At 36.7% G+C, this 17,502-nt stretch overlaps 2 protein-coding genes across 5 annotated transcripts; both read left to right on the forward strand.

The window, feature by feature from the left end:
* Window positions 1-4,046: 4,046 nt before the first annotated feature.
* Window positions 4,047-9,497, forward strand: LOC119983114 (two-component response regulator ARR14-like). 3 transcript variants are annotated; one of them, XM_038826786.1, is made up of 7 exons: window positions 4,047-4,258; window positions 6,001-6,134; window positions 7,442-7,594; window positions 7,720-8,100; window positions 8,258-8,334; window positions 8,574-8,688; window positions 8,833-9,497. In XM_038826786.1, exons 2-7 carry the CDS (start codon window positions 6,110-6,112, stop codon window positions 9,171-9,173), a joined length of 1,092 nt encoding a protein of 363 aa, XP_038682714.1. In that variant the 5' UTR covers window positions 4,047-4,258; window positions 6,001-6,109; the 3' UTR covers window positions 9,174-9,497. The 3 variants fall into 3 exon arrangements, with proteins under 3 accessions (XP_038682714.1, XP_038682715.1, XP_038682713.1); XM_038826787.1 differs by lacking the exon at window positions 6,001-6,134; XM_038826785.1 differs by lacking the exon at window positions 4,047-4,258 and having other exon boundaries at window positions 5,140-6,134.
* A 4,132-nt stretch (window positions 9,498-13,629) lies between these two features.
* LOC119982699 (ribosomal RNA small subunit methyltransferase, chloroplastic) lies at window positions 13,630-17,404 on the forward strand. Of its 2 annotated transcripts, none has more exons than XM_038826200.1 (10): window positions 13,630-13,933; window positions 14,038-14,187; window positions 14,371-14,427; window positions 14,503-14,601; window positions 14,768-14,863; window positions 15,482-15,566; window positions 15,979-16,031; window positions 16,236-16,319; window positions 16,640-16,750; window positions 16,857-17,404. In XM_038826200.1, exons 1-10 carry the CDS (start codon window positions 13,700-13,702, stop codon window positions 16,920-16,922), a joined length of 1,035 nt encoding a protein of 344 aa, XP_038682128.1. In that variant the 5' UTR covers window positions 13,630-13,699; the 3' UTR covers window positions 16,923-17,404. The 2 variants fall into 2 exon arrangements, with proteins under 2 accessions (XP_038682128.1, XP_038682129.1); XM_038826201.1 differs by having other exon boundaries at window positions 13,790-13,928.
* Window positions 17,405-17,502: the final 98 nt, after the last annotated feature.

The following is a 17,502-nucleotide window of genomic DNA, read 5'->3' on the forward strand; positions in this document are numbered from 1 at the left end:
TGAGTAATCGAAACCTTGCATCCACCTTTCGGGATTAGAAACTAGAGAAGAGAACTACCCACTCATGATTGTTGCAATAAACATCCAATCTATTGTCATCTAAATCAAAGTTTATACAAAATCAAGAGAAAGCACCAAAAACAACTAAGAAAACTTAGAGAGAGAAACTAAATCTACACTACTACTATGGTGGCTTCATGTTGGAGAAGTGAATGAATGATATGAGGAAGCCACCCAAATCTTAGGGTTTTCTTCTATTTTTACAATAGAAAATACCTAACTACCCTTATAAAATCGTTTCCCATTGGTTACATACATGATTTACCCCAAATGCCCTTGAAATTTCAGTGCAGAAAATTGCAGATTCGCCGTAGGTGTCCGGACGGGTGTCCGGATGCTTCATGCCTCCAACTTTGTCCGAACAAGGTCTGATTCCAAGCTCTTGTGATTTCCACCATTGGATCTTTTTCCATCTTCAAATCTCGACCTTCAATTACATGTGCAAATCTTGGCATGTGCACTTGCAGCCATCTTTGACCATTTGATTAAACTTGCACCAAATCTTGACCTTGGTATCTCCAACAATTTTGTCATCTTTGACCATTTGATCAAACTTGCACCAAATCTTGGCATTGGTATCTCCAACAATTCCCTTTTAAATGTGTAGCAACTTGCAGCCATCTTTGACTCCAAAAATCAAGTAAGATATTCTTTTAAGTCAAAAATTGCAAGCAAGAATGTTGTCTTATGCACAACCATTGGATTCACCTTTAAATGATCATCTTAACCCTTCAAGTCTTGTTGTAATCTAATCCATTCATAATTCAAAACAATTCAATCTCGGCCATAGATTAGTGTACCGTTGGAGCTTGTAGTCTTCAAGAATATCTTCATAATCTAAGTCCCGACACCTCACAGCAAAAAGTGCCCAAAAAGTGCTCCAACTTGCCCAATTCAGTCATTTAAGCCCGATTTCCTGCAGAACCAACGGGAAACATGTATAAGGGTAAAATTACTTTATTTAAACACAAATGAATTACTATAAGCACTAGAACCTCCTAATTAGATAGTATTAGGACCTCAAAATAGAGGTCCGGTCACGGAGCATGTGAGACTCACGATTTCACATGGATCATGTGCATCCATCTCAGCATTTAGAATAACTGGGTCAAAAAATACCGGGATCCTTAACATTTTCGTTTTGAATAAGTTGCTGTTTTTTGAGCAATAGGTACTTGTAATAATGGTATGTAAGGAGTTTTTACACAAATGTTTTGCTATTGCAGAAATATCGTCTTTCTTTGAAAAAACTGCAAGATGCTAACCAAAAGACCATGAGGATTGATTCTCCAGCTGAATCAAGTTCATCACGTTATCCGTCGACACGCATTAATCGTCAAGGAGGATTCGTAGAATTGTTTAAGCCACAATCCATGGCTTCAGCATATAAACCAGAATTCAGAAGTTATTTTCAGGAGACAATGAATGGTGGTCCAATGTCTAGACCTTCTCATGGTTCTATCTGTCTCTCCAACCGTGTGGACTCAAGCCGTAATAAGACGCCAAATTTTATTTATAAACAGTTGAATCTACAAAACCTTCAACCACATATTTCTTGTCCTGATCAATTTGAATTTGGCATCGCTGCTGCTATGGGGAAGTCATCTGGCTATAACCAAATGGGAAATTATATTTCTGAAGGACTTCTCAAGGGATCAATGCCTCGGTGTAATGTGGGAAGTTTTGGCTTAAGTTCTATCGATTGCCCAACATTGTTTAACGATCAACAGGGACAATTTCTCTCGCAACAACCATCATCAGTGCGACTTCAGCCGTCATCAGTGCCTCCACCACAATCACAAGAAGAAGAAGAGTTGGGGGGTAAAAGCTGGGAAGTTGATGAGTTGCTTGAGATAGCAAACGAGTCTTCCTCATTTTTACTTGATGAGGATTTTAATAATCTCTGGTAGATGGACGAATCTGCATGCATGTAGATTAAAAAGCTGCTCTTCTGGTCTTGAACATGAAACTCCAACAGATTCTTATTGTTTTTCTGTTTGACAAGTGCAGTTTGCATCTTAGTGATTCATAGCAGATGTTTAAAATTTATCTTGTGGTGTTCTTTCTTGTATGCATTGAAAGTATTGATTTTGTGGCATGATATGGATTGAGCAATTTTGATATAGATTGGGATTATCATTAGCATGTTGTATTGGAGGATAGCATAGTTGGTGAATCTCCCTAGATCAAATTGTATGGACTCGAGAGGTTGAGTTCAATTTTCCTTGGGAGCAATACCTTTATGGCCACGCGTTGGGCTTTGACCCAACTTACTTTGTCGTCAGGTGAAAAACTTATGTGCGCGTAAACTTGATGGTCCGAGTTTAGGCCTATATGGATGTCTAAAGGGCAAGATTGTATCGTTCTCGATTATCAAAAAAAAATTTGTGTTGCATGATTTATTGAGGATAAACGCTTTTTATTAGGCACGATTTTTGAAAAAATGAAAATGACAATAGTCTCTTGATAAATAAATTCAATGTTAACATAGGTACTTTGATTAATTGTGGATGATAATCTTGTGAGTCCACTTAATATGACTAAACCATCGCAGACCTCGTATATATGCTAATCGTTTGACTTTGATTGCCGATTGAGTTTGTCTGTGTGAGAGTGAGTCCTCCGAGAAGGAAAATTCTTGAAGTACCAAACGATCAGTCCTCCTTACTCCTTAGGGTTTTGCAATAACAACCATGGAAGAACTCACTTCTTGCACAACACAATGACACACTCATAGCCTGGTGGTTAGGTGTTGGGTTTTTGCCCAACTTATCATGTTCTCAAGTGGAAAATTTTCATGCGGCAGGCTTGACGGCCCGAGTTTACGCTCATATCGGATATCCAAAAGACAATCTTATATGATATTGTTATCGTTAAAAAAAAAAGTGAAGAGAAATAGAATGATGTGAAGGGTATTTTTGGACCTATAAATATTCAACGGTCTAAACGTTGATGAAAAGAAAGATTTTGAAACTTCTTCTTGGGTAGTGTTAGGACTCCAACATCGGTTAGATGTGGGAGTTCCATTCACTTAATAAGAGGTGTCCAACCTCGTAACACTTGAGGACCATTTTAGGGACAAAACCCACATGGGCCTTGGGCCTTTGGCCCAATGTGAAACAATATCTCAAGTGTTTGTTGGGCCAACATTTATTCTCTACCCATTCTTCAAATTATTACAGGTAGTGTAAACGCTAAAGATACATCGAGTGTAAACACTAATGTTAATGGATCATTTGGTTCGATTGAGGGCGTTTAATAAGCTCACAAAACGCCGAGCCAAACGAGATCTAAGTATCTAACCTTATTTTTTGGAAATGTAAAATTTTCAAACAATGAGTTGTTGACTGAGATGGAAAACTTGAGTAACTCCTAACACAAGTTGGAGGTTGTGAGTTTAAGTCTCATGGGTGTTTTCACTATCGCAATTTGTGTGATGAACCCTTGCTTAGTCCAGCGAGGTCTCAACTAGTCCATGGGAGTTGCACTTGTGGGGTCTTGAATGTGACCAATCCATGGGGTTGCAGGGTCTTTCATGTGACCCTGGGTTTACCAACAGTGAAATGTATGGATGGGGAACTTGTCTCAACTAGTCCATGAGGATTGCGGGGTCTTTCATGTGTCTGATCCATAGGTTTGCAGGGTTTTCTATGTGGCCCGGGGTTTACCATTAGTTGTCCAATGGGCAGCTAGGTGTGTCCAAGTTTAAGACTTCAAGCTCAAGGGGCATCAGTCATGACAAATGTGAGGGGTCTTCTAGCAAGTAAATTAAAGTACATAGGCGTCTATGTTGAAGTAAGAAGAGGGTATGTTATATATACAACCGCCCCAACGTACAGGGGTCTATGTACGTTGTATTTCACTATCTGCGCACGTTAGCCTTTGTAACGCTCATTACGTAGCTGTGGCAGGAGAAGGAAAAAAGCCCAGACCAATGCCTCGCCGACCTCCGAGCTTTCAACAGCTTCGCGGGAAAAATCTGTTTGTCCCTTTGATTCTCTCTTCACTTTATTGTTGTCATGTAGACTTTGTATTTCTTCGCTGGAGCTTGTTAACGAACAGTGACTAGGCATTGGCAGCATTACATGCTGTATATCGCAGTAGATGAGGAACTCACGGTTGCGGGCAATTTTGGGGAAGGACTAAGAGACCTAATGCTAGGTTTCTTGCCCAATGTGTAACCGGTACATGTCAAGAAGTAAGTAGTAACTAACTCTTACTAATTTAGATATGATCATGATAATGTTGCCATCCCATGTGTATTTCGGTGGAGGCTGGTGGAATATCCAAGGTTAACATTCATTTAGGTGGTTGGAAATCGTAAAAATTAATGGAAGGCATGTGGGTGGCCTTGCACAACCAAAGAGGTGCTTTCTCTGGAGATCCAAATTAAGCCCCTCCATGTGTTGTGTTCTTATGTTGGGAGGTTATATGGGGTAAAATTCTTACTCTAGACAACTTGAAGAAACGAGGCATCTCTCTAGTTAATAGATGTTGCCTTTGTAAAGAGAGTCATGAATCTATAAACCATCTTCTTTTCCGGGATTGGAACCAGCTGTGTTAGCTGGTAGTTAAAAGCCACATTTAAATTTGTCTATAAATGTCATCTACATTGACTGCCAATATGAAAGCAAGACACACGATTGAAATATTAAGATCTAATAGAGGAGCACCACTAGTTCAAATGGTCAAGAGATCCTCATCACCTTGCCTAAGGGCAGGGTTTGAATCCCCATCGATGTTGAACTATCGAAAAAATGTTAATGGTGAAAGTCTTACGTAGACATATATAAATCTTAAATATTAGGTGAAGATAATATCATAATTAGGAAATAATATTAGCCAGAAGCATTTCATAATAGATGTTGCCTTTGTAAACAACTAATATGCATAATACCCCTGTACGTAATTTATCACAATCTGCTACACAGAAAAAATTTTACTAGCAAAATTTCAACTAAACACTACAAAGCATTCAAGCAGCATATCTACTACTAAAATTATCCAGTATTTCTACTATCGTCATTTCTGCTGGCATATGTGCTACTTTGCAAATGCTTTACCAAACGGGCAATATTGTTTTTGCTTCGTTTTTGTTGAGGATGCAAGAATTGACTTCTGGAAAACGCAATCCAAAAATCCTCAACTCAATGTTTGTTCAATTATTTAGACTGATGATTGCATTTTCTGTGCATCCTTTGTATAGTTTCAGTCAAATTTTTTGTAGTTAGTTACTTGCAATTATTCTACTGAAAAGTTATGCATATTTATGGATATCTTGCATTAATCTTACAATTGGATCTCATTTAAGGTTGTAGTTTGCGGCATGGCTTCATAATTTTTCAGTGCCAGGTCTTTCAAAGCAGCTTTAAAATTACAACAGATCCATTATATGGTGTTGACCTACTGTTCAACTCAATCTAATTAATTGCCACTCAAAAAAATGTTTTTAAGTTCTTGGTAAAGCATAGACATGTATGATTAAGTATATTTTAGTAATGTTTACTGTCCCCTTGTTTTTAGGGAAGTGGGTGAAATCCTAAAAAGGTATTTTATTGAAGGTTTTTGTATATAGGCCTTATTAATATTGTGAATCTTCATTATATGGACATTTATTATCCATTGACTTGTGCTCTTTGTCAACTAATAAGTGAATCTTCATTATATGGAAACTTATTATCCATTGACTTGTGCTCTTTGTTAACAAATATGATTTTATATGATACTCTCTATTAAGATATATTATTGACCAATAGCAAATTGTAACGTGCATATATGGAATATCTTCTTTTGGTAAGTTTCAATATGTATATATACCATATTGACACCCCGAGGAAGTACAAATATATGCCTCGAGTTTACACCATACACCAATTTGTGATCTCAAACTCAGCATTTCTTTCCTGTCTCTTCCTATCATTCACAAACAAACATGACCAGTCAGGGGACAATCCTGACTGAACTTGGCGAACATGATGCCCGCTCATCGACAAGAGGAAGTGTTCTGGTAGTCGATTGTGATTCTGTATGTGGTAAAGTTGTGTCAAAAATGCTTTGTAGATTTGAATATAAAGGTATGTCAAGATCTTACTTTCTCTTTCTGTATGCTCACTTCTTTCACATGCTTCATGTTTTAATGAAACTTCCAGGGTTCGTTTGTTACAGTTGTTGATCCTATTTGTGATATTAAGAGTGTGTTTGGATTGAGGGATTTGGAGGGAAGGGAAGAGAAGGGAAAGGGAGGTTCCTTTCAATTTCATTGTTTGGATAGTTTAGCAAACATTAAGGAGAGGGATTTGGAAGGAATTGGAGGGAAGATTTCATTAAATTTTTGTCAAAATTCTTCCTCCCCAAAATGAAGTCATTTGGAGGGAAGAGATGACTTATTGAGTTCTTTATATGTTAAAAACCTATTTTTCTTTCTCATAATCATAGAGATTTCCTTCCACTCTCTCTGATTTAGCTCTTAATGTCAACCATAATGAAAAGATTTTAAACTTTGACTCTCAAAGATTGTTCCTCCATGTTTTGGATAAGGTTTATGTTTGATTTGTGTTATCTATTTAATATATGTCTCAGCTTTCTTTGTCACATGTTAGATGTAGTACTATAATGACGTTATCTACATCTTAAACCTAAAAAGCCCACCTCTATGAATACCCTCTTGAAGCTCCAGGATCTGGGGTGGCCTACACTTGTTACATACAAAAAAAAAAGAAGACAAAAACAAAAACTAGAAACTTTCATTTATACTTATCATTGCTGTTTTTTCACTTTTGTTAATGAACATAAATGATAGTGGTAATCATAAAATTGTTTTATATGAATTATTACCAGCTAATACTATCTAGTATAGACACACACACACACACAGAGACAGAGATATATATATATATATATATTTTGTTATTTTATCGTTTGGCATTTGATTGAAGTTCTAGTCCCTCGTCTCTGGGTATCCTCGCTCTGTCACTCTTTACAGATGCTTTACAATGTTTCTTTAGTGTGTAATGACTGATGTAAATAAATTAGTGTAGAAACCTTATCATCAAAGTTTTGTTCAAAGTCACATGCATAATGAATGAAAGATTAGCATGTAATTGCAGGTGAATGCTAATTCCCTAAAAAATACAACCTAATTCTGCTTCTCTGGGTGGAAACAGATGGTTGTAATTTTTCTTAGATTTAGAAGTTCAATTGTGCCTTCCTAGAGGATTGTGGCGGTTTCTTATAAGTTATAACCATATTTCCTGTTTTTCTTTTGTGGAAGGTTCTCAAGAAAAGCCTTAGCATGTCTTCTTAGAACTAGAATAATTTCATATACTAACTACCACTGAGTTTAGGAATAACTGAAAATTTCCTACACCGCTTTCACTTGCAGTTACAATTGCTTATCGAGCAGTTGACGCTTTGCGCATTGTGTGGGAGACAGAAAATGAGCTTGATCTTATTCTGATGGAGGCTCACTTACCTGATATGCAAATGAATCCTCTGCTTACGCGACTTGAACAAATGTCCAATTTGCCAATAGTCAGTAAGTGTCCCTCTTGGCCATTTTAGCCATCATTTTTCCTGTTAAAATGTTCTTCATGAACTTACAAAAGTCGTGTTAAAAGGCTAAAAGCGTTTCATTTTAATTTAACTTTTATTGTATTGCAGTTATGTCAGCTGACAATGATAGCAACACCATATTAGGAAGCTACTCTAAAGGGGCAGTGTTTTATCTTGTGAAACCACTCACGATGAATGATGTAAAGAACCTCTGGCAGTTTGCATACATCAGTAAAACAGACAAGATGATGGCTATGGAAGAAGTAAGCGGCTTTTCTGCAGAGTCACATAATGGTGATGCAGATGATGTAGAGTGTATTGTGGGAATGGAGAAGCAGGGTTTGCTATATGACAGAATAAATGAGGAGGAGACATTGGATAAGGAAGATATAGAAGATGGTGTGGAGGTTTTGACCACGTCAAAGATACTTTGGACAGATGAGCTACATGAGAAGTTCTTGAAAGCTGTAAAAGAAATAGGCATTGAAAGTAAGTGTTTCTAGGTATAAATTATCATGAATGCAAGTATTTCTGGATACAAAATTTATCACATGAGTGTATCATGAGTTCATGACTCTAATTTGGTCTTTTCTTTGTCTTTATTTTATGGGGAGCTTCTCTCTTATCTTTATTTGTCTATGTACAGATGCTCATCCGAAGAGTATTTTTGAGCATATGAATGTCCAAGGACTGAAAAAAGAACATGTTTCAAGCCATCTGCAGGTTTGTTCTCCTTAATCTCTTACAATTTTGGAATTGTGTAATACTTGAAACTAAAGTCACCATTTTTACCCAAATGGAGAAGAAAAACTGAAAACAGATTTATATCAGTAAAGAACGTCAATGTATTAAATTACCCAGCTTTGAAGCTTTTTGGAAAATAAAAATAATTATAATGATTACCTCCTTAGTGTCTGACTAAGGGAGTTTTTTTTTTTTTTTTTTCCCTATATGTTCTTCAGAAATATCGTATTGCATTGAAAAAAGAGCAAGAATCTATCCAAAACATCATGAGGAAATATCCCATCATGGCTGGTTTTGCACCATATTCTCCTTCATCAACATGTGATCTTCAAGGTGAGTACCTACAATATAATTGTAGAAGCCACAATCTGAGTACTGCGAATCAACCAGGATTCAAAAGTTATTCATGAGAATCTCAATGGTCCCATGTATATGCCTTCTTGTGTTCTGTCTATCCAACCTTTTGTGTGGGCGCAGGTCCTGATGGGGTGCCAAATTTTATGCATGGACAGTCGACTCTTGTGAATTGTCTTCCTGATTCATCTCATCCCAATTCTAGCCAATTCGGATTCAGAAATTTAGTTATGGGGGAGTTACCTAGCTCTAACCAGATGGAAAACAATAACTTTGAAGAATTTCTGAAGGGAAGAACGGCTCTTAGTAATGTGGAAGGTTCTGGCTTAAGTGCGGCCCCCTGGCCAAATTTTTTGAACAATCCCCTAACAAGACAAGAACAATTTCTGATGCCACAGCAATCATCACTGCCTCCACTACAACCACAAGGGCAGGAGGCAGTGGCTGGCAATAGAGGGGGGTAATGATGAGTTATTTAGGAATGCAAATGAATCTTCCCCGCTTTCTTGCGATGATGCTTCGAGTGAATTGTTGTACATCACTGATAAGTCATGAAGTCGCCATGTGAGGGTTGAAAGAAACTCTGAAAGATTGTCAGGCTTTTGTTCTTTCAATTTTCATTGCTGGAGTTTGTGAGTTTAGTTTTATAGTTTATCGGATGTCCCGGAAGGGACTGGTTTAGTTTTATAGTTAGTAGTTTATATTCAACGCTTAAACTCCAGTCTCGTGTTCTTATATGCGCGAAAATGACTGATTTGGTGGCTTAATTGGAATTAAGCTTTTCTTTAGCCTTCTTTACTGCATGTTTTTCATACCAGAATCTATTATGAGAATTTGTTTTTTAAATCTTTTTTTTTGTTTTTTTGTTCATATTTTTTATCTGGTTTTTGCATTATAGAGATGCAATGCTTGCTTGCAGGAGGATAAAACTTTTATCACTGTGGGGGGGTCATTTAGGGATCTTATCCGGTGATCCAAGACGATAAAGCTTATCCTCATCATCTTCTCAGCCGACCTTGACTCCTGCTATTTTGAGGTCATATCTAGTATGCAAAGTTTGCCATTAGCGGACTGGTGATTCTTTTGTATCACCATTTTCCCTTTCTTTCTTGTTCCAAGGAGAATGTGTCAAGAGAGCTCTCCCAGCGAAAAGAAAACTACGGATTTCCCTCCATAAACTGACTTGATTGATGCAACTTGGATCTAAGACGACAAAATGGGTCTTTGAGGTGCACGAAGACATGCACTGTCGATCGAGTATTCTTCTTTGTCATGGGGTGGGGCGAGACCTTGGCGGCTGGAATACCATAGTAGCCTCAATAGGTACCCCTGAGCGCAGTTTCCATAATCGGGTTCATTGATATTTCAGGTATGGTAGATGCTTTAACACATACAACTATACTCACTTCGATAGAATTGCTTGATCTAAAGGGAACCCCCTTTAGATCAAGGAATATAATTTCGCACGTAAGTGGTTATTTCTTGGTTTCATTCAGTCATTCATAATTTGCAGAAATCATGCTCGTAAGGAGTCCTATTAAAACCAAGAAATATAGGTCTGCTTGTTATCCAAACCAAGGGAGCCCCTAGGAGGTCTTCCTCCACTAGCAAATTTTCTCGGAAAACTCCATTGATTCACCAATACATCACAGGATTCATCATGATGGGGGCTTTTGCTCATTGCTATCTTCTCTATTAGAGATTACACTCCGGAGCAGAATGAAGATAATGTATTGGCAATAATGTTAGACCATAATGGAAGTCCAAAAATCATCATATAACAATCTAGAAATTCAAAAATGGAAATTGAAAGGAAAAAATGGGAGGTTTGTGATGATTTTTAAATATTTTATCCTAAGTAATCTAGTATCCTTATCTATGAAGATAATAAAAAATGTGAACTTGATTGGATTGATGATAAAATTGAACCATTGGTCATGAACAACGATTGGATTGATGATAAAGAAAGAAAATTATTGGTTCAGTTCTCCACTTTGAAGATAGAAAAATGGATTAATCAAATTCTATTGAGGGACATCCTCAAAACGTTCAGGTCAAAATATGGCTTTCAAATTAAGTTCTAAATTATTAGATGCTGCTAAAGGGAGTGGCGATGCTACACGCAAAAAGGAAGAGACTCATAGAATGGCCAAGGCAAATAGAGCTTTCGCACATTTCCACACTTGAAATGAAAAGAGCCGGTAGCGATGGTCCAGAAACAGAGTACATTGGAGAGAGGGGATTTCTCACAGTGAATGTCATAATGAGACAGTTGCAGAGCTTTGAAGATACCTACCCTTTTCTAGTGATCATCCATTTATTCCATGACCGAAATAAGGGGATACACCTTACACCACAATTTTGAATTAGAATAGAGATTTCAAGAAATGACGAATCTATTCACTCTATCAATAACCAGAAATAGGTCAACTCACCCATGTTTTGCTCAATTTCTCGCGCAATCAAATTCTCATAAGTATGAATCAAGGAATAGCCCCCCAACCTGTTTTTTTCATATAAAGGTCATGACGAGTTGGGTAGATTGGGTCATACTTCAAAAAAATAGGCATTCATTTTTCCTTTCTTTTCAACCCATTTCATATATAGTAACCTCTTCTTTTTTTTTTTCGGCAGTACTAGCTGTACATAATAAAAGTGTACATAGACTTACGTAATACATGTGGCAAGCCACACGTACAAATGACAAAGCAATTTCAAAAATGAGTCTAACATTTTTTCTCTCACATGTTTTTATTTTCTCTTTCTTAAATCAAAACTTCAAAACATTTTATCTCTCAAAATACAAGTTGGATTTTCAAAAAAATTTCATATTTAGAATCGGCATGTAAAACTCTTTCCAACAAGATATATTGTCAATATTTTTCGCTTGGTCGTTCTTAATTACATTTTTTCGTCAACAATGTAATAGAGATTTGGAACAATTAAAAGACAAGTATTTATTACATTGTTTTAGCCTCTTATCACATTGTTTCAACCACTTATTGCATTGTTTAAACATTTTACTACATTGCGTCTGTCTCTAGTCACATTGTTTTCTCGCTTTTATTACATTATTTCAGCTTCTTATTACATTGTTTAAAATTTATCGAATAGTTTCAACCTCTTATTACATTTTTTCAGCTTCTTATTAAGTTGTTTAATAAATTCGACCATTGTTTTTGCATGAACCAAGGCCAAAAGTATGAGTTTTACAAAGCCGAGCTCAAATAGTACGTTGTTTAAAATTTATCACATTGTTCTAGCCTTTAATTACATTGTTTCAACCTCTTATTACATTATTTCAACTTCTTTTTACATTATTTAATAAATTCGGCCGTTGTTTTTGTAGGAACCAAATACCCAGAAGTATGAACTTTACAAAGCAAAGCTCAAACAGTACGTTATTTAAAATTTTATTACATTGTTCGAACATCTTATTACGTTGTTTTAACCTCTTATTATATTGTTCGAGTATCTTATTACATTGTTTAATAAATTTGGCCGTTGTTTTTGTAGGAACCAAATACCTAGAAGTATGAACTTTACAAAGTAGAGCTCAAACAGTACGTTGTTTAAAATTTTATTACATTGTTCGAACATCTTATTACGTTGTTTCAACCTCTTATTATATTGTTCGAGTATCTTATTACATTGTTTAATAAATTTGGCTATTGTTGTTGCAAGAACCAAGGACCCAAAAATATGAGCTTTACAAAGTGGAGCTCAAACAATACATTCCAATCTCGTATCCTCTAAGGCTGTAGAAACACAAAGATGAGAGTAGTTGGTCTCTTTCTCTTCGAATCTACTCTCATGATTGTCGAAAAATAAAAATTTAGCGAGAACCAAGCTGGGTCAAAAATACTCGTTTGGGTCTAGAACTGGCTCGGGCACTTCCGGCTGTTGTTATGGTCGAAAATGGTTGCAAAATGTTGCCCTTGGTTCAGTCAGTCAAAAGGAACCAACGGTTGGCTAAAAAGTTACTGGAGTTGGCCAGATCTAGCTCATTTAGGCGACGGTGGTCATGACATTGTAGGGGATTATCCAACGATTCTCACAGTTGTCCACTGCTAATGATGGATGAGTTTTGTTACTGGGGACATGATACTTAGTTGGTATGGTGGTCAGATGGAGGAGTTTGGCCATTGGCCATGGAAACTAGCGGCTTGGAGCTGCAAAATAAGAGAGAAAATGGTGGAGAGAGAAAGAAGAAAAGAAATAAAAAAAGGAAATAAGAGAGTGAATGCATATAAGAGAGAGAGAAAGAAATTACAAAAGAACCAGAATATATATTTTATTTAAAATGCTCCTATGTGACATGATGATTTTTCATGCCACATAGGCTATGTATAATTATGTACAAAAAACCTATGTACAAATATCATTTTCCTTTTTTTTTTTTTTGGCTCAGCTACCCTACCAAGCCGAGCCATTCACCTTTACTGCAATTCTGCAAAATATGTACGAGCCCCTTCTAATGGGAAAACAAAATTTAATGAGGATTTAGTTCATCCCACACATACACGCCATAGGTATCTCAATTTCAATTCAAATATGAAATTGATTCACACTCCATGTTTTTGAGAAATTTTTACCATCTAAAAAGAGGAAAAAACTGAGTGTTTGTTTAAAGAAATGCGTAAATTTTATTGAAGTCAAAATGAGAAAAAAAAAATTGGATTGAAATGGGAGAGGGAGGATTTAAATTCTGATCACCAACATGATAAATACAATCTTTATTACTTCAACTAATGGCTCGAGTGAAAAAATTGGATTGTCTACCTACATCTTTTGTACTTTTTTTTAATTATTAACACAAATCTTACATATGATTAACTTAAAAATATAAATAAAAAAGGGTTGCACTTAAAACGCACCGTTTGAAATAGTAGAATAGAAAGAGTGAAAGACCACGTTCCACATAGACCGTTCGTTCTTGTCCAAAACCAGCATTCGATGACCACCTGAGAGAGAGTGAACAGGGAAGCAAATGGGTTCATCATCTCATCTTCTTCAATCTCTCCCGCAAATGCCTCCTCCTTCAACAGTTCCCGCTAATCTACCTCTACCTTCACTCCCTTCGCACTTTAGTTCCCCCGGCGCACGACCACGGATTTCATACGTAGCTTGTGCTGGAAAAAGAAGCAGCAGCACGGACGATTATCACGCCACTCTCCGAGCCCTCAACTCCAAAGGCCGTTCCCCTAGAAAATCTCTCGGTCAGGTGCCTCTTATTCACTTCACGTCGCTGTTATTATTACTGTTACAAGAGGGCTAGTTGTTTCTTCATTGAAGCTTTTTAACAAACAGTTAGTTGGCATGTTGCAGCATTACATGCTCAATTCTACCATAAACGAGGAGCTTGCGCGCGTGGGAAATGTTGAAGAAGGAGACCTGGTGCTCGAGATTGGACCAGGCACTGGTTCCTTGACTAACGTTCTCATTGATGCCGGTGCCACCATTCTCGCTATTGAGAAAGTAAGCAAGCCGGAGTCTTTAATACAGTTGAGGAAAAAATATTTGCTTCTACATTGTTATCCTCATCTTGAATCCCAGATTATACAGTGTTTTTGCGGGAGCTTTTGAATTTCTGGTCGTGTCAAATGAAAATTTAACAACCTTGAATTTCCGTATCACACTCAGAGAGAATATTTCTTGTAGGATCCACACATGGCTGCTCTTGTAAGGGAAAGATTTTCAAGTACTGGCCGTTTGAAGGTAAATTCCGCAATCTATATTTGGGTGCATTTCTGGGTTGATAATATTTAAAAACCATCTGATATAAAATTAAAGGTTTTGCAAGAGGACTTTGTTAGGTGCCACATTCGCTCCCATATGTTGCCATTGTTGGAAAGTGTAACTTCATCAAATGCTAAGCCAAGATATGCAAAAGTAAGCAGCCAAGATCATATCCTCTGTAATTTGATTCTATCGACTTTAATTTGTATTGATTACTTAATGTTGTTTTTGAAGAAGATGTTTTATTCGTGAGCATCACAAAGTGTTATTTTCTGTATTTGAGGGCATGCTATGATGGCTAAATTTTTCTCTTTTGCAGGTTGTCTCCAACATTCCTTTCAATATAAGCAAAGATGTAGTCAAACAACTTCTTCCGATGGGAGATGTGTTCTCAGAAGTTGTTCTCTTGCTCCAGGTTATTGTCATCACCTCTCTGTAGTAGCTTTTATATATTGAATTTATAAAAATTAACCAACTCTTAAATGATTCAAAGATTATTATTCAAATTAGTATGAAGTCAAAATTCCATTTTGTGTTTGTGCATATTACAATGACAATAAAAGTATCATCAGTGCTGGACAATAAGACATATTTAACTGAACTGACAAAGACACTAAAAGTTTTGGGATTGATAATTTTATTATAAGACACGAGGCGTAGATAGTTTAAACAAATGACGGTATTTTCATCTAAAAGTTCTTGAAGAAGCAAGTGGAATAATATCCGGTGCCCTTGGGTTGGATTGGAAATCTGCAACATATGAAGATCTATTCTGTTTAAATGAATTGTTATCAATAAGATTGCAAATACTAGAAGGTTCTGACTTGATAGATAAAATAGCATGGTCTTTGTGCTCCTTCCCTTTATTGATGTTCTGTTTTGCCTTTTGTACTACTCTAAGACTGTGCAGATGCCAAGTTGGTGGATAAAAGAGAATCATCATTCTTTTCCAAACTCTGTCCAGATTCAAATAATTTTCAATCTGGCTGTTATTTCTACTTATTGCCAGTATGATAATCTAGAATATTTTCAGGAGGAAACAGCTTTGCGCCTGGTGGAAGCATCTTTAAGAACATCAGAGTATCGACCCATCAACATATTTGTGAATTTTTATTCAGGTATGGTGATTGTTAATCTAATTAAATGCTAAATTAACTTCATTTGGATTAAGTGTCAGGCCAGGTGTTAAGTATCGACATTTTGTATGAGATTTAAAGTCTCATCTTGAGTAATTATGGATAGAGTGTGAAAATTTGTTCACCAATGCTGAGCAACTTTCAGCTCAATAAAATGGTGGGCCGCACTGAGGTTAAGTTACAAACTTGAAGCAGTTACATTCAAAAACTTCAGGTTTCTGTCATTCTGTGAGACCTATTTGTTCTATGACTTCATTTTTCTTTCTGTGATGTTGATTTGATAGTCATAGATGTTCATTCGGGAATATTATATTCTTATGGTACCATGATTTCTAAAGCAATGCATGTTATTTATTTATGACTTAGCTCTGTAAAATGTTGCTTTCTTTTTCAGAGCCAGAATACAAAATGAAGGTCACAAGGTCAAACTTTTTCCCCCAGCCCAATGTAGGTGATACGTTTACTAAAGAATTTTGATGCATTCTTTATAGTATCACCTCCCCAATATGGATAAAAACCATGAAGTCACAGTAAAGTTAAACAAACCTTGTTCATATTACCAAATGAACCGTTTATACAAGAAAATTTTCAATTTTACTTCATTGATGAATGTGGATTTCAGTTTTAACTGATCATACATACTTTTTGTAGGTTGATGCAGCTGTTGTGACTTTTAAGCTAAAGCCGACTGCAGACTATCCGCCAGTTTCCTGCACCAGAAGCTTCTTCTCAATGGTTTTTTTTCCCCTTACTGGGCTTCTTAGCTTTGAACTTATTGCATACATTACATTTCTTCTCCAGTAAGCTCTAACACAGTAGAAATAGCTTGCTGGATAGCAATGTCGCAACTCACAACCTAAGCCAAACCCGGCAGTTCAGATTGACATTTTCCTTAATTTTGCTCTGATGAGACAGAAATGTTTAAGCCCTATGTCTGGTATATGACCATTATTTGTCGCCAATTGCATCAATCATCATCATGCATACTTTCTAGTTGCTGGGTCATTTGCTTCGAGTTCTTTCTGGTGACATGCTTTCACTGGTCATGTACATAGGTGAATTCTGCGTTCAATGGGAAACGTAAGATGTTGCGAAAATCACTTCAGCATATATGTGCATCCCCTGAAATCGAGAAAGCCCTTGAGAATATTGGTTGTGCACCCACCGTAAGTGCTTACACCCTTTCTTCCACCTTTCTGCGGTTTAATAGTTTTTATTTCTGTAATTTATTTCATTGAATTATTTTCTCTCATGCCATGATGATTCATGCAGTCAAGACCAGAGGAACTTACCTTAGATGATTTTGTCAAGTTACATAATTTACTTGTGAAAGTATAGAGCTTCTAGTGCTCTGGTGAGGGCCAGTAGCCAAGTACTTACACTCGAGAAAATACAAGGGTGGTTCTACATCATCCGAGCTTTGCAGCAAGATTAACGGCGGGAACATTGAAGGTCTCCGTGTCATGGGATTTCATCAGAACAAGCGATTTTGGATATAGTTTATCTCGAGTAAAGGCCGCCTAGATGTATTCGTAACGCCCTAACATGCTTCTGAGATCTGAGAAATCATGCAAGTCATTATGTTCTGCTGACAAGGTGTGTTACCAAGAAGCAACAATTCAAATACTACTCGAAGCTCTTGTTATCAAATGTTCCTGTAGTTATGGAATTACTGGATACTTGCGTAATTGTAAATATATCTCAGTACTTGTATTTTGCAGAATTCATGGTTCAGCATGGATTAAATTATAGCCGAACAAAGTTGAATTCATGATGCATGTATCCATTCATAACTTACAGAGGAGTCTCTAATTCAAGATGATACTGAGAAAATTTGTGAAGCAAGGAACACAGCTAGTCCAATCAAATTGGTAGACAAGGAATTCAGCTATACCTATAAGGTTATTCAATGGAGAGA

Source organism: Tripterygium wilfordii, chromosome 17 (assembly GCF_013401445.1).
Source record: "Tripterygium wilfordii isolate XIE 37 chromosome 17, ASM1340144v1, whole genome shotgun sequence".
NCBI classification, from domain to species: Eukaryota; Viridiplantae; Streptophyta; class Magnoliopsida; order Celastrales; family Celastraceae; genus Tripterygium; species Tripterygium wilfordii.